Source organism: Oncorhynchus masou, chromosome 1 (genome assembly GCF_036934945.1).
Source record: "Oncorhynchus masou masou isolate Uvic2021 chromosome 1, UVic_Omas_1.1, whole genome shotgun sequence".
Classification (NCBI taxonomy): Eukaryota; Metazoa; Chordata; class Actinopteri; order Salmoniformes; family Salmonidae; genus Oncorhynchus; species Oncorhynchus masou.
Window position 1 is genome coordinate 48092789 of NC_088212.1, and position 24475 is coordinate 48117263.

At 40.4% G+C, this 24475-nt stretch overlaps 1 protein-coding gene across 2 annotated transcripts in view; it reads right to left on the reverse strand.

The window, feature by feature from the left end:
- LOC135545663 (protein prenyltransferase alpha subunit repeat-containing protein 1-like) overlaps positions 1-24475 on the reverse strand; it is a 91531-nt gene that overhangs the window by 63218 nt on the left and 3838 nt on the right. Inside the window, exons 1-3 of one of the 2 annotated variants that reach the window (XM_064973440.1) lie at positions 17961-18153; positions 15549-15718; positions 2672-2738 (exon numbers count right to left, since the gene is read on the reverse strand). In XM_064973440.1, the coding sequence (XP_064829512.1) occupies positions 2672-2738; positions 15549-15718; positions 17961-18043 (320 nt within the window). In that variant the 5' untranslated portion in view covers positions 18044-18153. Of the gene's footprint in view, positions 1-2671; positions 2739-15548; positions 15719-17960; positions 18154-24475 lie in introns of those variants that run through there. The other variant, XM_064973448.1, reaches the window with a different exon arrangement.

Below are 24475 nucleotides of genomic sequence, written 5' to 3' on the forward strand. Positions count from 1 at the left end.
ATGTATTAACTACAAATATTGAAGACTCATGTTAAAAGGAACCACAAGCTTTCATATGTCCCTTGCTCATGCTCTGAGCAAGGGACTTAAACGTTAGCTTTTTTACATGGCACATATTGCACTTTTACTTTCTTCTCCAACACTGTGTTTTTGCATTATTTAAACCAAATTGAACATGTTTCATTATTTATTTGAGACCAAATTGATTTTATTTATGTATTATATTAAGTTAAAATAAAAGTGTTCATTCAGTATTGTTGTAATTGTCATTATTACACAGACATACATACATATATATATATATATACAGTGCCTTGCGAAAGTATTCGGCCCCCTTGAACTTTGCGACCTTTTGCCACATTTCAGGCTTCAAACATAAAGATATAAAACTGTATTTTTTGTGAAGAATCAACAACAAGTGGGACACAATCATGAAGTGGAACGACATTTATTGGATATTTCAAACTTTTTTAACAAATCAAAAACTGAAAAATTGGGTGTGCAAAATTATTCAGCCCCCTTAAGTTAAATGGGATATGTCCACACACTTTGGTATATATAGTGTATCTCCAGAAAGAACCAATTGGAGAGTAGAGACCGACCGGTATGGGATTTTTGCGTCCGATACCGATTTTTAGGGAGGCAAAAAAGTCACTGAATCCCGATATATACACACACACACACACACACACACACACACACACACACACACACACACACACACACACACACACACAAATGTATATATATTTATTCTATTTTTTATTTTGGGAGGGGAAAAAGTAACTGAATTCCGGGGGTGAAATGAAAAACCAACCTTTTCTTACACAAATTGTGCTCTAAAGGATTAACAGATACTATAAAATATGATTTCTTAACAAAATATTGCAATTAACATTATTTAAGAACATTTTGTGGTTTACAGGATATCCACCAAAAGGAAACTATATCCTCTATAAATATGACAGTAAAACTTGTTTAGTTTACCTTCTTAGTTACAACTTTATGATGTGTCTATCTATGGCAGTGGATAAGAAAAATGCAAAAGTGTTTGTGCTAAACCGCCACAAGGGGTGTCTGGCTGAATAAATTAAACTTTCTTTCAACTGCACTGTTCACAAACAAGCATTGAAATGCTGTTCCGAAATCTCACCGCTAGGTGTCAGCATTTGTCTTGAGTAGATATACTAGAGTGTTTACAATAGTCAAAGGTCATGTAAACAAACACTTAAGTTATGACAAGCACAAGCTAGCTGTTCATTACAACAATGTTTTCTCACAGAAACCATGCGTACATTACATTGCAAAATGGCATGCGCGGATGACTGAAAATGTTTATGCAGGCAAATGCTTGCCCCACTGGTTTTAGTCACACGTTCTAATTTATCTAGCTAGCAAACGTTAGTGACTTATCATGAATGCAAACACATGGCCTTAGTGATGAGGACAGGGCTGCTTGCTTGGTGAAGTGTTCTTCTAATTATTTACTTATTCATATACACTGGCTGTGACAAGCTATTCACCGTCAAACTACCATGCCTACTCTCGCTCACGTTGTGACCTAGGGCTGAATGATGTCAGGCAACCATTGACATTTTCAAAACATTACTGCAAATGAGCAGACATATTTGTTTATTCTATGTATATAATATCGGTGCTTTATCTATGGAATGAAGACTGATATAATTTTTTTTGTGAAAGGCTAATATCGGCTGATTATTTCCGTCAACCGATTTATCAATCTGGCTCTATTGGAGACTGAATCTCTTGAAACCTTGATGAAGACAGCTTGCTATCGAAACGTTGATAAATAAATATTGTAATTAGTGTTAAGAAATGATTGCATCAAAGCTACCCGAGTGTGGCTTTTCCTTTTCTTTTGAAAGATAGTGAATGTCTAACATCAAACAGTGAGATTGAAATAGCTAGAAAGAAGAATAAAAGACTGATGCAATGAGACAATATACAGTGCATTCGGAAAGTATTCAGGCCCCTTGACTTTTTTCACATTTTGTTATATTACAGCCTTATTCTAAAATGTATAAATAAATGTTTTCCCGCATCAATATACACACACAATACCCCATAAAGACAAAGCAAAAACAAATATGAGCGGACTCAGCAGAGGTTCAAACAAGTAAAAAGACAGCTTGGCCTAATTTCTTCAGAGCAGCTAAGAATTCAGGGAAGTTAACATTTCAACACAGTATTGACTGAAGCTTTCTAGAGAATGTCATTTAAAAAGCAGCCTCTGAGATCATAAGGAATACGTTTTGTTGCATGAAGAATTTATATCAAGGAATCTGACTCCCTGTCTAGCTGATAGGGAGTGAGCGGGCACAGTGGGTCTATTTACAGGACTTTGTTATTGCAGCCACAACATATATACACACATGTAGCTTACACACAATAGGGCCGGCATGATACTAGTATAGCAATATTTTTTCCATGGCAAAAATTCAAACATGAAGCAGAACGAAAGTTTTGGTCCTTTCTAAACCTGCTGTATGTAAAATATTGCATGCTATAACTTGAAAATAAATAAATGTGACTCTGGATGACAAAATAATGTTTGTTTCCAATACTAACGAGTATCGCAATACTGCTATCGTCCTGGCCCTAATACACAACACAGCTGGTGGAAGCTGGAGTCATTGGTTGGTGTCCATACCTGACATTCCAAGCGGTGGTAAAGTCTGAGTTGAGCAGCAGCAGAGTGCAAGTAATGTCCACCAGAGCTGGAAGAGGGAGAGACAGAGACAGGTTAGCATATCAAGTGATTATTTGAAGTAAAATTAAAGCTGTCTATAATGCCCATTTGTCTTGGTAAAATACATTCACCCCGTCCAAAAGGGTAACGAAAGGACCAGACCAACTGAAAATGTTGACACATCCCCCAAAAGCTCATCTATATAATTAAAACTAGAGCCCGACCGATAAATCGGTTAACCGATATTATCGGTGATATTAGCCTTTCACATATTCCACAGATAAAGCACCGATATTGTGTACATAGAATGAACAAATATGTCTGCTCATACATGTCACGCTGTAGAATGATAGGAGACAGGCGCAGGAATACGTAATAGTTTTTTTTATTTCTCCACCTAAAATAAAGTACGTCATGAAACCGACGGGGACGAAGCCCAAAACAAACACGTGTGTGTGTATATATAAAAACACAGGGATGCAACCCAAACAAAAGCGTGAGGTGTAAAACCTATAAATAATACACAGGACTAGACCCGTCATAACGAGTGCACAATAACACATAGCACGAAAGCCGATACAACAGAGCAAAGTGTTGTGGATGAATCAGAATTAGTTGGGTATCATAGATAAATAAGATGTTTTATTTATTTTCATAATATGCTTATGTGAGATGCTTGTCATTAGAATGTCTCCTTTTGGACTATACTGTTGGCAGTTGCACTTTTCCCTTCTCAGCTAAGGGAAAGTCACTTGGGGCCCAGAGAGGGGAGAGGTCAGGTTTAAACATTATCTTCATATGTGAATGTATCTGTTAAACCATGTGAAGGGCTTAACAATGTCTGTACGCCAGTCACTCCCTCCTTTTCCCATTGGGGGGAGGAGTATGGCCGTGTCTGGAACCCCTCTGATGTTGCACTTATCTTTCATAGTAAATGACCTAGAGGCTCACTCCCCTCAGTGAGCTTATTACTTCCGGCGCCGACAGAGATGGCCGCCTCGCTTCGCGTTCCTAGGAAACTATGCAGTTTTTTGTTTTTTTTACGTGTTATTTCTTACATTAGTACCCCAAGTCATATTAGGTTTCATTACATACAGTCGAGAAGAACTACTGAATATAAGAGCAGCGTCAACTCACCATCAGTACGACCAAGAATATGACTTTTGCGAAGCGGATCCTGTGTTCTGCCTTTCACCCAGGACAACGGAATGGATCCCAGCCGGCGACCCAAAAAAACGACTTCGTAAAAGAGGGAAACGAGGTGGTCTTCTGGTCAGACTCCGGAGACGGGCACATCGTGCACCACTCCCTAGCATTCTTCTCGCCAATGTCCAGTCTCTTGACAACAAGGTTGATGAAATCCGAGCAAGGGTAGCATTCCAGAGGGACATCAGAGACTGTAACGTTCTTTGCTTCACGGAAACATGGCTCACTGGAGAGACGCTATCGGAGTTGGTGCAGCCAGCTGTTTTCTCCACGCATCGCGCCGACAGAAACAAACATCTTTCTGGTAAGAAGAGGGGTGGGGCGTATGCCTTATGGCTAACGAGACGTGGTGTGATCACATAAACATACAGGAACTCAAATCCTTCTGTTCACCTGATTTAGAATTCCTCACAATCAAATGTCGACCGCATTATTTACCAAGAGAAATCTCTTCGATTATAATCACAGCCGTATATATTCCCCCCCAAGCAGACACATCGATGGCTCTGAACGAACTTTATTTGACTCTTTGCAAACTGGAATCCATACATCCTGAGGCTGCATTCATTGTAGCTGGGGATTTTAACAAGGCTAATTTGAAAACAAGACTCCTTAAATTGTATCAGCATATCGATTGCGCAACCAGGGCTGGAAAAACCTTGGATCATTGTTATTCTAACTTCCGCGACGCATATAATGCCCTGCCCCGCCCTCCTTTCGGAAAAGCTGACCACGACTCCATTTTGTTGATCCCTGCCTACAGACAGAAACTAAAACAAGAAGCTCCCACGCTGAGGTCTGTCCAACGCTGGTCCGACCAATCTGATTCCACACTCCAAGACTGCTACCATCACGTGGACTGGGATATGTTTCGTATTGCGTCAGACAACAACATTGACGAATACGCTGATTCGGGGTGCGAGTTCATTAGAACGTGCGTTGAAGATGTCGTTCCCATAGCAACGATTAAAACAATCCGGAAACCGTGGATTGATGGCAGCATTCGCGTGAAACTGAAAGCGCGAACCACTACTTTTAATCAGGGCAAAGTGACTGGAAACATGACCGAATACAAACAGTGCAGCTATTCCCTCTGCAAGGCAATTAAACAAGCTAAGCGTCAGTATAGAGACAAAGTAGAATCTCAATTCAACGGCTCAGACACAAGAGGTATGTGGCAGGGTCTACAGTCAATCACGGATTACAAAAAGAAAACCAGCCCAATCACGGACCAGGATGTCTTGCTCCCAGGCAGACTAAATAACTTTTTTGCCTGGTTTGAGGACAATACAGTGCCACTGACACGGCCTGCAACGAAAACATGCGGACTCTCCTTCACTGCAGCTGAGGTGAGTAAAACATTTAAACGTGTTAATCCTCGCAAGGCTGCAGGCCCAGACGGCATCCCCAGCCGCGCCCTCAGAGCATGCGCAGACCAGCTGGCTGGTGTGTTTACGGACATATTCAATCAATCCCTATCTCAGTCTGCTGTTCCCACATGCTTCAAGAGGGCCACCATTGTGAGAATGCTGTTCATCGACTACAGCTCGGCATTTAACACCATAGTACCCTCCAAGCTCGTCATCAAGCTCGAGACCCTGGGTCTCGACCCCGCCCTGTGCAACTGGGTACTGGACTTCCTGACGGGCCGCCCCCAGGTGGTGAGGGTAGGCAACAACATCTCCACCCCGCTGATCCTCAACACTGGGGCCCCACAAGGGTGCATTCTGAGCCCACGACTGCGTGGCCACGCACGCCTCCAACTCAATCATCAAGTTTGCGGACAACACAACAGTGGTAGGCTTGATTACCAACAACGACGAGACGGCCTACAGGGAGGAGGTGAGGGCCCTCGGAGTGTGGTGTCAGGAAAATAACCTCACACTCAACGTCAACAAAACTAAGGAGATGATTGTGAACTTCAGGAAACAGCAGAGGGAACAACCCCCTATCCACATCGATGGAACAGTAGTGGAGAGGGTAGTAAGTTTTAAGTTCCTCGGCATACACATCACAGACAAACTGAATTGGTCCACTCACACAGACAGCATCGTGAAGAAGGCGCAGCAGCGCCTCTTCAACCTCAGGAGGCTGAAGAAATTCGGCTTGTCACCAAAAGCACTCACAAACTTCTACAGATGCACAATCGAGAGCATCCTGGCGGGCTGTATCACCGCCTGGTACGGCAACTGCTCCACCCAAAACCGTAAGGCTCGCCAGAGGGTAGTGAGATCTGCACAACGCATCACCGGGGGCAAACTACCTGCCCTCCAGGACACCTACACCACCCGATGTTACAGGAAGGCCATAAAGATCATCAAGGACAACAACCACCCGAGCCACTGCCTGTTCACCCCGCTATCATCCAGAAGGCGAGGTCAGTACAGGTGCATCAAAGCTGGGACCGAGAGACTGAAAAACAGCTTCTATCTCAAGGCCATCAGACTGTTAAACAGCAACCACTAACATTGAGTGGCTGCTGCCAACACACTGACTCAACTCCAGCCACTTTAATAATGGGAATTGATGGGAAATGATGTAAAATATATCACTAGCCACTTTAAACAATGCTACCTAATATAATGTTTACATACCCTACATTATTCATCTCATATGTATACGTATATACTGTACTCTATATCATCTACTGCATCTTTATGTAATACATGTATCACTAGCCACTTTAACTATGCCACTTTGTTAACATACTCATCTCATATGTATATACTGTACTCGATACCATCTACTGTATCTTGCCTATGCTGCTCTGTACCATCACTCATTCATATATCTTTATTATGTATATATTCTTTATCCCCTTACACTTGTGTGTATAAGACAGTAGTTCTGGAATTGTTAGTTAGATTACTTGTTGGTTATTACTGCATTGTCGGAACTAGAAGCACAAGCATTTCGCTACACTCGCATTAACATCTGTTCACCATGTGTATGTGACAAATAACATTTGATTTGATTTGATTTGTACAGGAGGGGCTGTTCTTGAGATGGGAGTATCTAAAGATGACAATTGATATATGCCTTTGGATGAGGTTTAGGTACTATGAAGTACTAGGAACAAGATTAGAACCTCGTCTTAGAGACCAAACTGAACGATAATTTATAGCTAATGCTATCTGGCTATGGGATACTCCTCTCTCAAGTAAAAGTCTTTCTTTGTAAACTATTCCTAAGATCTGTGGTTCGTCATGTAATTTGAGAAGGTTGTTTCTTGGCTATAAAATATCTTGAAATTCTCTTATAGGCACTCTCAGAATTCATTATAGACACTGAATTGATCTGAGAGTCAAAGGGCTATGGTGAAGGTCATATAATTAAAGATGAAGTTTAAGTATAACTCTGACTGGTGTGTGGTTTGTAAACTCTCCTCATTTAGTGATACAGGAAAGTACCACAATAATCGACAAGGACAATGGGGAACAGAGGGCACAAACAGTTGAAGTTGGAAGTTTACATACACCAAAGCCAAAAACATTTCAACTCAGTTTCACAATTCCTGACATTTAATCCTTGTAAAAATTCCCTGAATTAAGTCAGTTAGGATCACCACTTTATTTTAAGAATGTGAAATGTCAGAATAATAGTGGAGATAATTATTTATTTCAGCTTTAAATTCTTTCATCACATTCCCAGTGGGTAAGAAGTTTACATACAGCTTGGAAAAGTCCAGAAAATGATGTCATGGCTTTAGAAGCTTCTGACAGGCTAATTGACATCATTCGAGTCTGTTGGAGGGGTACCTGTGGATGTTTTTCAAGGCATATCTTCAAACTGAGTGCCTCTTTGCTTGACAACATGGGAAAATCAAAAGAAATCAGCCAAGACCTCCACAAGTCTCCACAAAAAAACTGTAGACCTCCACAAGTCTGGTTCATTCTTGGGAGAAATGTCCTAATGCCTGAAGGTACCACGTTCATCTGTACAAACAATAGTATGCAAGTATAAACACCATGGGACGACTCTGCCATCATACTGCTCAGTAAGGAGACGCGTTCTGACTACTAGAGATGAACGTACTTTGGTGCAAAAGGTGCAAATAAATCCCAGAACAACAGCAAAGGGCCTTGTGAAGATGTTGGAGGAAACAACAGGTACAAAAGTATCTATATCCACAGTAAAATGAGTCCTATATCGATATAACCTGAAAGGCCGCTCAGCAAGGAAGAAGCTACTGCTCCAAAACCACCATAAAAAAGCCAGACTACGATTTGCAGCTGCACATGGGGACAAAGATTGTACTTTTTGGAGAAATGTCCTCTGGCCTGATGATACAAAAATAGAACTGTTGAGCCATAATGACCATTGTTATGTTTGGAGGAAAAAGGGGAGGCTTGCAAGCCAAAGAACACCATCCCAACCGTGAAGCATGGGGGTGGCAGCCTCATGTTGTGGGGTGCTTTGATGCAGGAGGGACTGGTGCACTTCACATAATAGATGGCATCCTGAGGGAGGAAAATTATGTGGATAAATTGAAGCAACATCTCAAGACATCGGTCAGGAAGTTAAAGCTTGGTCGCAAATGGATCTTCCAAATAGACAATGACCGCAAGCATACTTCCAAAGTTGTGGCAAAATGGCTAAGGACAATAAAGCCAAGGTTTTGGAGTGGCCATCACAAAGCCCTGACCTCAACCCTAAAGAAAAAGTGTGAGCAGAACTGAAAAAACGTGTGTGAGCAAGGAGGCCTACAAACCTGACTCAGTTACAACAACTGTGCTACCAAATACTAATTGAGTGTATGTAAACTTCTGACCCACTGGGAATGTGATGAAAGAAATAAAAGCTGAAATAAATCACTCTCTCCACTATTATTCTGACATTTCACATTCTTAAAATAATGTGGTGATCCTAACTGACCTAAAAAATGAATTTTTACAAGGATTAAATGTCAGTAGTGAAAAACTGAGTTAAATGTATTTGGCTTAGGTGTATGTAAACTTCCAACTTCAACTGTATGTGCCCTCTGTTCCCCATTGTCCTTGTCGATTATTGTCCCCATGTCCGTTGGTCTTGTGAGTACCTTTGCTCTGTGGTATCGGCTTTTGTACTACGTGTTATTGTGCACTTGTTATTACGGGTGTAGTCCTGTGTATTATTTAGAGGTTTACACCTCGCTCTTTTGTTTGGGTTGCATCCCTGTGTTTTTATATACACACACACACACACGTGTTTGTTTTGGGCTTCGTCCCCGTCGTTTTCATGACTTACTTTATTTTAGGTGGAGAAATAAACACTATTACATATTCCTGCGCCTGTCTCCTATCATTCTACAGCGTGACATGTATGAGCAGACATATTTGTTGTACACAATATCGGTGCTTTATCTGTGGAATATGTGAAAGGCTAATATCGCCCGATAATATCGGTTAGCCGATTTATCGGTCGGGCTCTAGTTTTATTCATATAGTTGAGCTTTGGGGATGTGTCAAAATTTTTCAGTTTTCTGGTCCTTTCGTTACCCTTTTGGACGGCCAGAATGTATTTTACCAAGACAAATGGGCATTATAGACAGCTTTAATTGTACTTCAAACAATCACTTGATATGCTAACCTGTCTCTGTCTCTCCCTCTTCCAGCTCTGGTGGACATTACTTGCACTCTGCTGCTGCTCAACTCAGATTTTACCACCGCTTGGAATGTCAGGTATGGACACCAACCAATGACTCCTGCTTCCACCAGCTGTGTTGTGCATTAGGGCCAGGACGATAGCAGTATCGCGATACTCATTACTATCGTGGCAAGTAAATAAAACATGAAGCAAATTTTACTTCTTTAGGAAAACAGACCTAATCTTGGAAACAAATATGATGCTGTCATCCAGAGTCACATTTATTTATTACAGCAGGTTTAGAAAGGACCAAAGATTTTGGTCTGCTTCATGTTTTGCCATGGAAAAAATATTGCAATCCTAGTATCATCCCGGCCCTATTGTATGTAAGATACATGTGTATATATGTTGTGGCTGCAATAACAAAGTCCTGTTCACTCCCTATCAGCTAGACAGACAAAAACTACCAGATTCCTTGATATAAATTCTTCATGCAACAAAACGTATTTCTTATGATCTTAGAGGCTGCGTTTTAAATGACATTCTCTAGAAAGCTTCAGTCAATACTGTGTTGAAATGTTAACTAGAATTCTTAGCTGCTCTGAAGAAATTAGACCAAGCTGTCTTTTTACTTGTTTGAACCTCTGCTGAGTCCGCTCATATTTGTTTTTGCTTTGTCTTTATGGGGTATTGTGTGTGTATATTGATGAGGGAAAACATTTATTTATACATTTTAGAATAAGGCTGTAATATAACAAAATGTGAAAAAAAATCAAGGGGCCTGAATACTTTCCGAATGCACTGTATATTGTCTCATTGCATCAGTCATTTATTCTTCTTTCTAGCTATATCCATCTCTGTCACACTATAAAAACCGCTCACATCAGGTGAGTGTTTGAGAATGGCGTTCTCCCATAATAGCATTTTGGAACATTCACGCATATGGCCGAGACAAGTTAACACATTGCTGCACTTGTAATGTGAAGTATTCATAGTTTATCAACTTTTAAGCTAAATGTTGTGATCTGTTTCATCTGCCTCATCTTTGTATTTAAACATTTTTATTATGGAACCACTGTATGCATTTTATATTTTTCTGCTCTATCATCCCGCAACTGTTCCAACGTGTTTTAAACAGTCCCAGACATATATTTTTTAATCATCCCCCGGATGATGGGACACGAGGGCTGGGCGATATGGACAAAATCTCATATCCCGATATAGATCATTTCATATCACGATATAGCACATTTTCTGTAAATTCAATTAATAAATAGTTTATATAAAATGACCACATGTAAAGGCCTATTTCTTATTACATTTTGAATTATACTCAACAAATAAAAGGTACTTACTCATATTTGATTATTTCTCCTTTTATTTAGAGCCTTGGTGCAAATTTGCAATTAAGCATGTAACAAAATAATCATGTATAAAGTCTAAAAAGGTAAATAGAAAACACTTCAACTATAGATGCAAACAAAATAAATATAGGCCTAAAATATATATTTTGGGAGCTTGACTGTTTTGCATGTCAATTTGGCATTAATACCTGTCACATATCAATTTGCATGTGGTACCTTGGGTCGAGTGTTCGCACCAACTCACGAAACCCCCGTTTCTCGACCGTGTAAATTGGGGCCATGTCTTTGCAGATGTAAGTTGTAATCTCCTTCCATGGAGGAGACTTAATCAAGCTAGTCGTCTTGACTACTTTCTTGTCTCTTTCTCTCTTGCATCAAAGATTTAATAGGAGACAGAATGCAACCGGATCACCATCTAATTGGCATTCACATAACTCTTATAGATTTTCCACATGGACGGGAATATTGGAAATTTAATCAAAGTTTACTGGAGGACAACTTGTTTTTAACTAAGACAAAATCATTTATAACTGAATTTTTTAGGTATGAAATCGGTTCAGAAAATCCCCTTATTGTTTGGGATACCTTTAAATGTACCTTCAGGGGTCATTTAATTCAATATTCATCAATAATAAAAAAGCTGTTTCTGGCTAAAGAAACAAGACTAACAAGGGAAATCCATTAACTAATAGTACAGGTAGATAGCAATAAAAACGATACTACAGAGATACAAAAGTTAGAGGAAAAACTAAAAGAACTTGAGGAACTTATTCAAAAACGACCTAATGTAATCTATTACAAAAAGAAAGCAAACTGGATGGAAAATGGAGAAAAATGCACAAAATTCTTTCTGAATTCCAATACAGGAACGCTAACAAAAATAATTTTCAGAAACTCATTACTGAAGATGGAGTCATCTATGATTCTCCGAATTATATTTTAAAAGAGGAAGCTAATTATTTTAGGCAGATGTTCTCTTTTTCATCTCATCCTCTCCCACTGAATGAAGATTACGGTAAGGAATTCTTTCCAAATAATATAAAAAATTGAAAATTAACAAATGTACAGAAAGATCAGTGCAAAGGCCAAATGACAGAGGAATAACTTTTTGAGGCTATTAAATCCTTTCAGTCTGGAAAAACCCCAGGGCTTGATGGCATACCGGTTGACGTATATCAAGTATTTTTTTATATACTAAAAGCTCCATTGTTAGATTGTTTTAACTCCTCCTATAGAAATGGTAGTCTGTCAGGTACTCAGCAGGAAGGTCTGATTTCTCTATTATTAAAACAAGACCCAGATGGCAAATATAAAGACCCAGTCTATCTAACAAACTGGAGGCCCCTTACACTTCAATGTTGTGATGCAAAAATACTAGCAAAATGCATAGCACTCAGAATTAAAAGGGTTTTACCAGGTATTGTTCATTCTGATCAGACAAGTTTTTTACATGGACGATACATTGGAGATAATGTACGACAACTACTAGAAATAATAGAACATCATAAAACATATAAGAAGCCAGGAATGGTATTTATAGCAGATTTTGAAAAGGAATTTGATAAAGACTTGATTTTATTTATAAATGCCTAGTTTTTTCGATTTCGGTAATTCTCTTATAAAATCGGTAAAAATAATGTATAGCAACCCCAGGTGTAAAATAGTAAAAAACGGCTACTTCTCAGAGAGTTTTGAATTGTCATGAGGAGTTAAACAAGGGTGTCCTCTGTCACCATATCTATTCGTTATGGCCATCGAAATGCTAGCTATTGAAATCAGATCCAATAACAACATTAGAGGATTAGAAATCCAAGGCTTAAAAACAAAGGTGTCCATGTATGCCGATGACTCAAGTTTTATGTTAAGTCCGCAAGCTAGATCGCTGCAAAATGTCTCATTAAAGATATAGATAACTTTTCTGTACACTCTGGACTAAAACCTAATGATGATTAGTGTACAATACTACGTATTGGATCCTTAAAAAATACAACTTTTACATTACCCTGCAGCTTACCTATAAAATGGACTGATGGTGAAGTAGACATACTCGGTATTCATATCACAAAAGATATAAATAAGCTCTCCACAATAAATTTCAATAGAAAACTTGTAAAAACAGACAAGATCCTGCAACCATGGAGAGATAAACACCTGTCTATTTATGGAAAAATTGCCCTGATTAACTCCTTAGTCATATCTCAGTTTTACTCACTTACTTATGGCGCTGCCTACTCCTGATCATTCATTTTTCAAATCTTATGAGCAAAAAATATTTAGCTTTATCTGGGACGCTAAACCAGACAAAATAAAACGAGCCTATCTATATAATGAATGTGAATTGGGTGGGTTGAGATTATTAAATATGAAAGCACTAAACCTCTCTCTAAAAGCTTCACTCATTCAAAAGTTTTATTTGAACCCTAAATGGTTCTCAAGTAGATTAATAAGAAAAGCTAATCCAATGTATAAAAATGGCCTTTTTGCAGATTGCATTTTCGATTAATTGAAAATTATACTTTTTTCAAAGTATGTCTTTTTCAAACAAGCATTGCAGAGCTGGCTACAATTTCAATTTCATCCCCCTGAAAAGATAAAACAAATATTACAACAAATATTATGGCTGAACTCAAATGTGCTGGTTGATAAAATACCTGTTTTTATGGGAAAGATGTTTGAAAGGGGTATTTTGTTCTTAAATTATATTGTAATGGTAGAGTTATGTCCTTCATGGAGTTATCAGAATTGTACGGGAAGGTCTGCTCAATCCAAGAGTACAACCAACTGATTACAGCATTGCCACAAAAATGGAGGAGGCGGGTGGCAGCGGGAGGAGGTAGGGAACTGGTCTGTCTGCCCAATATAAAGGATCACAACTAGAGGAGAAATAAAAATAGCACAAATAGGAAAGTATACCAGTTTCATTTGAGGACCAGAATGTTGACAACAGTGCCATACAGATTGCAAAATAGTTGGGGAGAGATTTTTTATGTACCGATTCCATGGTACAGGGTGTATGAGTTGATATATAAAACAACGCAAGATTCAAGACTTCATGCTTTTCAGATAAAATTATTATTTTGAATTCTTGCCACCAACAAAATGTTGAATATTTGGGGCATAAAATCAACGAAGCTCTGCAGATTTTATTGTGAGCATACAGAATCAATAGACCACTTATTTTGGTATTGCCCTAAGGTAGCCTGTTTCTGGTCTCAGGTTCAGGAATGGCTGAAAATACATAGCATCAATCTAAAATTGACCCTAGAAATAGTACTGTTAGGAGATCTGGAGAGACAGGGTCACTCAATTACTAATATACTAATACTCTTAGTAAAATAATTTATCTTGAACACGCAAGCTGTAGATTCTATTCGATTAGATAGATTGAAATTGTACGTTAACCATCATAGCATGGTTGAAAGATATGTGTTGTGTAGAAACACGAAGTGGGTGGCCAGCAGAGATAGATGGGATGGGCTGAGGGAAACTGAGGGTTGGTATGTGGAACTGGAGACAAGTGGGAGTGGAGTTGCTGTGTGAGATAGAGAATGATGGTCAAAAGATAAAGAAGAAAAAAAAGTCAAAATAAAACATAATAAAAGTACATTTGAATGACACTAAGTGGCAGTGTTTTTACAACTAATGCAGGTGTGCCTGAGGCTGATGCTGTGCAGGTGTTTGTACACATGCATATACACACAATCTCATTAAAATCAACACATACAAGAACACACACATACATGTAATAGTGCCAGACATGCACGCAAACATATACAGTTGGCATTGCTGTTATGATTTCAGTTGTCCTTGATGTCCTTTGTTTTAAATGTATTATTTTGTTTGATCTTTTTTGCATTATTTGCTGTTTTCTTCTGTCTTTTCCTTTTATCTATTTAGTTCATTATCTTGGTTGTTGGTGCATTGGGGGGGTTCTTGATGGTGGGGTTCTTCTGTTCTTCTGTTGAGGAAAGACTGATACATGTTTGATAGTGTCTTGATGCTGTATTGTTTGTTCTTCATGCTCTAATACTTTAATGTTACCCCTTCCTTGTGTTTTTTGTAATAAAATAATAATAATTAATAAATAAATCTCCTTCCATCTTCGTTATTCTTTGTCATATGGTGTGCTGCGAGCAAAATCCTCTTGCAACGTCTGAGTCTGGGATTTGTTTTGAGCACTCGACTGTACTTTTTTGGGTCTCATCCGTAGACTCTCGCCGTATTGTTTCACATGATTCTTGCGTAGGTAGTAAAGGAGGTTAGTGGTGTTTGAGCCTGTTGTCGGGACCGGCCTGTGGCATATTTTGCAGAGGATGGTTTTCTGGTCCTTGTCAGACGTTTCATACGCAAACCACATCCATGCGACCTAAGTAGCCCCTCTTTTAGGTATGAGCTCTGTGTCTCCGTGCTCTGTGTAACGTTCACTCTCCTCCGTGTTTGTTTGTGTTGCAAATTCCCTTCCACACGGCACGCAAAGCATTATCCAATTGAGAAAAAATATTGCAGTAAAGAGTGTGATTTGCGACACAATTAAATACACGATACAGCATAATATGAAACGATAGAAAAACGTCTATCGTCACACAATATTATATTGTCATATCGCCCAGCTCTGCAGGACACCCTTAATTTCGAGCCCTGGGGTGTGCGTGTCTCAGTGGACTAAGGAAAATGGATAAAGAATAAATAATTATTCTTCTTACCTTCCCTGTCCAGCCACTGTGTGCGCTGCCTGTAGAGCAGTAGTTTGTTGTGGACATAGGGTAGCAGGAACTTGACACACCAGCTCTCCACCCCCAACTTGTTCTCTACCAAGACGATGGGGCTGCGGTTGTACCTGGCCTCAGGACACAGGATCAGACCTATCTCATCACTAGGAGGGGGAGGGGGAGGAGAGAGAGAGTGTGAACCTGCATGCTCATTGATCTAACAAAACAACTACACAAACACACACACACGTTCTCAGATACCCATGCTCTCTAACATGCATGCTCACACATACAGTAATAACTTTTTAACCTCTAGACTCAGCAGAACCCCTGTCTGATGGTGGGCTTTATTCACTGCCTGGTTTAGGGAGTAGGGACCCTTGTAGTTAGCCTAAATGTATCTAGTTGAAGGAGCAGGAGCACACTTTAGATGCCCAATACAACACTGGTCTGGAGTACGGGGCACAAGCCTTGTAGAGAGAAGCCTAGTTTGCACAAGTGCATCTCCAGAGAGTCTATGCCTCACTGAGCACACAACAGAACTGGTTTGCCTCAAACTGCGGTGCGCACACACACATACAGTCCCCTTTGCAACAGGACCATGTTCAGTAAGCAAAATAGATTGGAATGTTTCAGATAGAAATGTCACAAATAGAACTGAAGTGATTCCTTATTCTACATGTCAGAGTGGCATGTTTGTTCTATATTTTTTTTTTGACCAAATCATGGGCTGGTGCCACCAACTGAAAAACCTAGTGGGGAAATTGTTGGTATGGAACCCTGGTGTGTATACACACAGCACAGCATAGCGCTCAGCACAGGTCACTCACATCACCAGAGGGATTGAGCCTATACAAACACTACTAATCAGGCTTAGATGTTATTTTTATTGAAGGATGTTTTGCCCTGTAAAAATGCCTTCAATTTATTAAGTAGAAATGTACTCAGTTCAAATAAGTGTAGGCCAGTTCTAATTTAGAACACTCAGTCGGAGAAGCTTCTAAACAGAATACATCTGTCGAGCTGACACTCTTCTAAGCCCAACAAGGCATTAATTACCATGTTATTATAACAATATATAAAAAATATTACCAAGTAATAAAATGATCATTATTGGATATGATTAGCTAACAACTTGAAAAGCGTAGCTACAAAGACAGTAGCTATGTCATCACCAGAGTAGATCTCCATTGGAATCAAAACAGCAGGTGTGAAACCTGACAGGTTTCTGAGATAAGATGATAGATAAAACATCTATGAATCATTGAGCCAAACTCATCAGTCAACACTAGGGTGAGGGATGACAACTATACTCAACAAAAATATAAATACAACATGCAAAGTGTTGGTCACATGTTTTATTAGCTGAAATAAAAGACACTATAAATGTTCCATATGCACAAAAATCTGACAAGTATTTATGTCTGTAATAAAGCTATTTTGTGGGGGGAAACAATTTCTAATTGGCTGGGCCTATGCCCTCCCAGGCCCACCCATGGCTGTGCCCCTGCCCAGTCATGTGAAATCCATAGATAAGGACCGATTTAATTAATTTCAATTGACTTATTTCCTTGTATGAACTGCAACTCAGTAAAATCTTTGAAATTGTTGCATGTTGTGTTTATATCTCTGTTCAATATAGTAAAGGCACATTTTGGATACAAAGGTGTCAGACCTTTGCATACATAGGTAGCCTAGTGGTTAAAGCATTAGACTTGTAACCGAAAGGTTGCAAGATCGAATCCCTGAGCTGACAAGGTACAAATTTGTCATTCTGCCCCTGAACAAGGCAGTTACCCCACTTTTCCTAGGCCATTAAAAAATAAGAATTTGTTCTTAACTGACTTGCCAAGTTAAATAAAGGTGTAAAAAAAGATAGGAATCTGGAAATGTCACTCCCACATAACAGGCTATGACGTCACATGCGAGAGAAGAGTCGCGTGCCGCACTGTTCCAACACTATTTAGCTGGCTATAACCTTTAATTTGTGGTCAAGACAAGCACTTTCTGATCACGTGATTTATGCATGCCATTCCAGAGCTGGGAATAACAAGGCTGGGTCAACTTTTTCTGCAAATCAAGTAGCTAGCCTTCTTGGCTAATGAATAGTAGCTATCTACTAAGTGGCAAACGAATTCCGCTGCACAGTCAAAGATACATCCTCTGCAACGTGTGGCTAAATGTATGCAAATACACAAGCTAGGCAGATTGCTTTTTATCCTGAATATTTGCTTGCTTGCTGAACAACAAGCTGTGATGGTTAGATAGCTAACATTCGTTAGCTTGCTAATAAAGCAGCAAATGATAGCTATCTCGTTCGAGCATCAAGCCATTATTAGTTTGCTGTTATCTTGTAGCTAGCTAATCGTACTCGTTATTTACGATAAATTGGATAATGCTACGTACATATTGGGATTTCTCTTGAAGGCGTTATTGATATCTTTGACAACTCTCTGGACCAAGACATCCTCCTCCTCCGACTCTGCCATTTTTGTGCACTGATGACGTCAATGAAATCTCTCATGTTCATCCGGGTCATTACAATTGAACACACTAGGCACAAATCTTTGATGAACATGTTTAAAACAAGTTTCACCATGGTTGCAGCATTTCTTACACCAACTCTGCCACACCAGGGCCGTCACTAGATACCAGACACAAAGTCATAAACCCCGTCTATTTCGACAATGTATCTTCTTAAAATCTGATTTTAAACCTAACCTTAACCACACTGCTAGCCAAACGCCTGACTTTAAACCAAGACCAAAAAGCAACAAAGACCGTTTGACTTTGTGGCTGTGGTAACTAGTGAAAACCCTCAATGTTGGTACTGTACTCTAAAATCAACTGAGAAAAACTAGGTCAAATAATAACATCAGTGATCTTTAGTTCATAAATCCGGGGCTCTTGAAAGAGGCCCGCGTTCCCGACTCTGAGTTCCCAGGTGTTTTGAACATGGATATTTCCATAGTCCACAGTAATTCAGTTATCAATTCATTTATTTCATAGACCTCGAGCTTCAAGTATTACGCATTCTATGGGTGCGTTCGTAAATTCACTCTGGCTATCTGCTCCGATTTCAGAGCACTCTCGTCTGAGTGTGCCAGAGCACCTAATAATTGATGAATTTACGAAAACGCCATGTTACTCACATTCTACTCTTTGTTTTGACAGTCCAAGTATATCATATGACGTCACAGTTAATGGAATGGAATTTGGAGGCCTCTTCACTTAGGCTAGAATCCTGAGTGCAAAAGGCTTCAGTTCAGTGGAAGTTTTATTGGTGAATAATGGTTCAACCTCCTCACCACAGCAGCGGGAAGTAGGGGTGCTAAGGCACCCTCTGAAATCAGCTCCCCCTCTGAAGATCTGATGAATTCTAAACCTATTATTTCCATCTTGGCATAAAAACAGAGGCCGAGCCCAAAGATTATGAATATACTGTGTCCAGAGGGAGAGAAGAAACTCAGTAAATCTACCTACAAACACTTTGGGACCGACATGGATGCTGTGAGCAATTTGTAAGTCGCTCTGGATAAGAGCGTCTGCTAAATGACTTAAATGTTATGTTAAATGTGAGCCTTACCTCTTCTTCATCATACAATAATCCAAGACATACTACTGAATTGACATAAACTTGTTGTCAATACTTTTTGCCTTTGGTCTGGGTAAATTCTATCAATAGGCCTTTAAAAATATATACAATTGAAGTCAGAAGTTTACATACACCTCAACCAAATACATTTAAACTCAGTTCCCACATGCTTCAAGAGGGCCACCACTGTTCCTGTTCCCAAGAAAGCGAAGGTAACTGAGCTAAATGACTATCGCCCAGTAGCACTCACTTCCGTCATCATGAAGTGCTTTGAGAGACTAGTCAAGGACCATATCCCCTCCACCCTACCTGACACCCTAGACCCACTCCAATTTGCTTACCGCTCCAATAGGTCAACAGACAACGCAATCACACTGCCCTAACCCATCTGGACAAGAGGAATACCTATGTAAGTATGCTGTTCATCGACTACAGCTCAGCATTTCACACCATAGTACCCTCCAAACCCTCCAGACCCTGGGTCTCGACGCCGCCCTATACAACTGTGTCCTGCACTTCCTGACAGGCCGACCCCAGGTGGTGAGGGTAGGTAAACAACATCTCCACCCCGCTGATCCTCAACACTGGGGTCCCACAAGGGTGTGTTCTCAGCCCTCTCCTGTACTCCCTGTTCACCCATGACTGCGTGGCCATGCACTCCTCCAAATCAATCATCACATTTGCGTGGTAGGCTTGATTACCAACAACAACGAGACGGACTACAGGGAGGAGGTGAGGGCCCTCGGAGTGTGGTGTCAGGAAAATAACCTCACACTCAATGTCAACAAAACAAAGGAGATGATCGTGGACTTCAGGAAACAGCAGAGGGAGCAGCCCCCTATGCACATCGACCGGACAGTAGTGGGGAAGGTGGAAAGTTTTAAGTTCCTCGGCGTACACATCACGGACAAACTGAAATGGTCCAACCACACAGACAGCGTGGTGAAGAAGGCGCAGCAGCGCCTCTTCAACCTCAGGAGGCTGAAGAAATTTGGCTTGTCACCAAAAACACTCACAAACTTTTACAGATGCAAAATCTAGAGCATCCTGTAGGGCTGTATCGCCGCCTGGTACGGCAACTGCTCCGCCCACAACCATAAGGCAAAGGGTAGTGAGGTCTGCACAACACATCACCGGGGGCAAAATACCTGCCCTCCAGGACACCTACACCACCCGATGTCACAGGAAGGCCAAAAAGATCATCAAGGACAACAACCACCCGAGCCACTGCCTGTTCACCCCGCTATCATCCAGAAGGCGAGGTCAGTACAGGTGCATCAAAGCGGGGACCGAGAGACTGAAAAACAGCTTCTATCTCAAGGTCATCAGACTGTTAAACAGCCATCACTAACATTGAGTGGCTGCTGCCATCATACTGACTCATCTCTAGCCACTTTAATAATGAAAAAAATTGATGTAATAAATGTATCACTAGCCACTTTAAACAATATATAATGTTTACATACCCTACATTACTCATCTCATATGTATATACTGTACCCTATACCATCTACTGCATCTTGCCTATGGCGTTCAGCCATCGCTCATTCATATATTTTTATGTACATATTCTTATTCATTCCATTACACTTGGGTGTATAAGGTAGTTGTTGTGAAATTGTTAGGTTATATTACTTGTTAGACATTACTGCATGGTCGGAACTAGAAGCACAAGCATTTCGCTACACTCGCATTAACATCTGCTAACCATGTGTATGTGACAATTTTTTTTTATTTTTTTTATTTTCACAATTCCTGACATTTACTCCTAGTAAAAATTATTTGTGCTATGTCTACACACTCATTGTCAACAAAACAAAGGAGATGATCGTGGACTTGAGGAAACAGCAGAGGGAGCAGTCCCCTATGCACATAGGATCACCACTTTATTTTAAGAACGTGAAATGTCTTTCATCACATTCCCAGTGGGTCAGAAGTTTACATACACTCAATTCGTATTTGGTAGCACTGCCTTTAAATTGTTTAACTTGGGTCAAACCAGACTTGTGGAGCCTATCAGAAGCTTCTAAAGCCATGACAAAATTTTCTGGAATTTTCCAAGCTGTTTAAAGGCACAGTTAATTTAGTGTATGTAATCTTCTGACCAACTGAATTTGTGATACAGTGAATTTTAAGTGAAATAATCTGTCTGTAAACAATTGTTGGAAAAATGACTTGTGTCATGCACAAAGTAGATGTCCTAACCGATTTGCCAAAACTATAGTTCGTTAACAAGAAACTTGTGGAGTGGTTGAAAAATGAGTTTTAATGACTCCAACCTAAGAGTATGTAAACTTACAACTTCAACTATATATATATATATAATTGTTGTAGAATAATGTCAGCTAATATGAAGCTGCATAAGAGTTTATTCATTACCCTTGTCATCTCAAATGACATGGCTGCAGTTACATAATCTACTCCTGTCCAAGTTCCTTCTGGGAAAAATAAACAAATTATATTCTATTCTATTAAACCTCCAGGACTGAAGCACCAGCACAGAAACCCGTAATGGTGAAGGTTGACCATTTTCAGTCTGCAGACTTTGACAGACGTATAGTCAGGTAGGATGTAACTGTAACTGTTTCAGGTGAAGAGCTTTCACTTTTTTTATTAAACTAGGCAAGTCAGTTAAGAACAAATTCTTATTTACAATGACGGCCTACACCAGCCAAACCTGGACGACGCTGAGCCAATTGTGTGCCGCCCTATGGGACTCCCAATCACAGCCGAATGTGATACGGCCTGGGATTTGACCAGGGACTGTAGAGAAGCCTCTTGCAACGTTTCACCTCAGTATTTTTCTCTCTTTTGCCTTGATCTAGTACTGTTTGTCTTTTTACTTGAATAAAGCAAGTATTGCACGCTCAACGTTATTGTTTTCCTAGAAGTATTTCATTTGAGTCGTTTCAGTGGAAATGGACAACATCCCCCATTGCAAACTCCCCCAGTGCAAACTCCCCCATCTCTCGCCTGGGATCTGACCTGTACGTGAGCTTTAAAAAAAAACTTCTGTTGACCCTACGTGTTGTGGGGGAGGAGGGTGGGCGTGTGTGTGTGTGTGTGTGTGTGTGTGTGTGTGTGTGTGTGTGTGTGTGTGTGTGTGTGTGTGTGTGTGTGTGTGTGTGTGTGTGTGTGTGTGTGTGTGTGTGTGTGTGTGTGTGTCTGTGTGTCGATTAACTTGTTCCTATAAACCATCGACATGACTATGCTGTGTATGCCAATTTAATTTACTGGTAGGTTCTCTTAAAAAATAAAAAATAACTAAGCCTTAAATCAGTGTTTGGATCTCCATGCATTTAGAAAAGCAGTGGTCAGAGAGAGAGAGGAAGAGAAAAGCGTAGCTGTCCATCACCGTCTTTTGGTGGTTTCTCTACCAACACGACACTGTGAAATTGCAGTTTGTGTAATATCACTTTGGAGAGAGACTTTCACAGAACCCTTATACAAGCCTAAACATCTATCACTGCCATAAAGCAGTATTTTTAGGAAGCCAGTGTCTGATCAAATCATCATGCTGTCTGAAAACCGTCATAATGATAATTTTGGTTGACAACAAAACCCTGTGCAGGATGTGATAAATGTTTGTCTTTTACGAGTATGTATGAGAAACTGTTCAGTTTGAAGCGGAAGCACCCTGTTGAAGGCTAGTCATTCAATAATAAAGTTTTTAATTGAACTTCCAGTCTCCCCCAGAGAGAGAATACAGTAGACAGCACTGATTTATGACCCTATGTCATGGGTCACGTGTGTATGCCCATATATGGGCATCCTGTCAGGACTTCCTGGCGGGAAGTTATCACGTGCTCTAGGGAGTGCCCATATATGGGCATCCTGTCAGGACATCCTGTCGTCCGTTCTCACGCCTTAGAGTGAGTGTTAATTTATGCATATATTTCATCTGTTCCTTTGAAGTTGTCATGATGATTGATGTGTCGGGACCTTGTTGAACTGGGGGATGTGTTTGAACATTTCAAAGAGTATGACCCCCACCATGTTTTAGGGACCTTAGGGCTGTTGTCTATGAAACAGGAATGTCCGGGGTTATTGGGGGCAGACGCATTATAAATAAGCCCCAAAACACCACAAGCGCCCACGACAAACCACTAAAGAAATTAAACATGGTTTTGTGATCAGTGACACAGCCGTGATGACCGTAACAACGGAAGCAGGACCTCGGTTGAAACATAGAGAAAGGTCAGAGTATAAAGCATCAATATACGATGCACCAAAAAAGCAGTTTCTAAATATGTATAGAATCCAAATACCGCCCGCAACTGTGCTCAAAGATCAAGTGATGATGTCTAATGGACAGCAATGGGGTTATCTGTTTGATTTACTCGGCCTGTAGAGTGAAACTCTATACCGTAGCCGAAGGAGAAGAAAATACAGACCGAACTTTAGGAGTGGACTACAGGCTTGAAGACTGGCAGGTTCTTCGCAAGGTGTGTCCCGAACTGAGAGTTATCACAAAGGGGTATAGCTTGTTCACGGGCAACGAAACCCGTTGGGAAGGTTCCCCTGACTCCCCAGGAAGAATATTTCACAGGATGAAAATACAAAGAAAGAATGGACTTCCATGTGGGTGAATAAGGATAAGGACCGTGATTTTTATTGCAAATGATATCAGAACCTCCAAAACCTCCCAAAAAATTTCAACCAATTCAACGAGGTCCCTACACATCAGTCATCATGACAACTTCAAAGGAACAGATGAAATATATGCATAAATTAACACTCACTCTAAGGCGTGAGAACGGACGACAGGATGTCCTGAAAGGACGCCCATATATGGGCACTCCCTAGAGCACGTGATAACTTCCCGCCAGGATGTCCTGACAGGATGCCCATGACATAGGGTCATAAATCACATGTTTGACGTGTGCCGTCTACTGTATTTCTCTGTCATCGCCTCTGGCTAGGTAGCTTGGGTTAAGTGTAGAGTCCCGCTTAGTATGGACCAATCCGATGCCCCAGTGTTGTTTGAGCCAGATGAAAACAGTATGCCGCTACAGCAACTGGATATGGGTGAAGGTTTGCTAGAAATCCAGGACAGGTAGGCAACAACACAAAACACAACATCATCCTGCCACGAAAGACAGGTCTGGGCAGTATTCAGCCCTTCCAGAAGGTGGATGAAACAGACTCATCCAGTAAATCAGAGTTCAATGTGAAGGTCAACAGCGTTACCACCCCACGAGCTAATGGAAACCCATCACTGTGGCACCCGCCAGTTGACATCAGTCAAGCAGTCATCAGTCTTTGCTCGAGACACCAATGGCCTTGGATGTATTCCAAGCCGGCAAATGTCACTCAACCTCAAAGA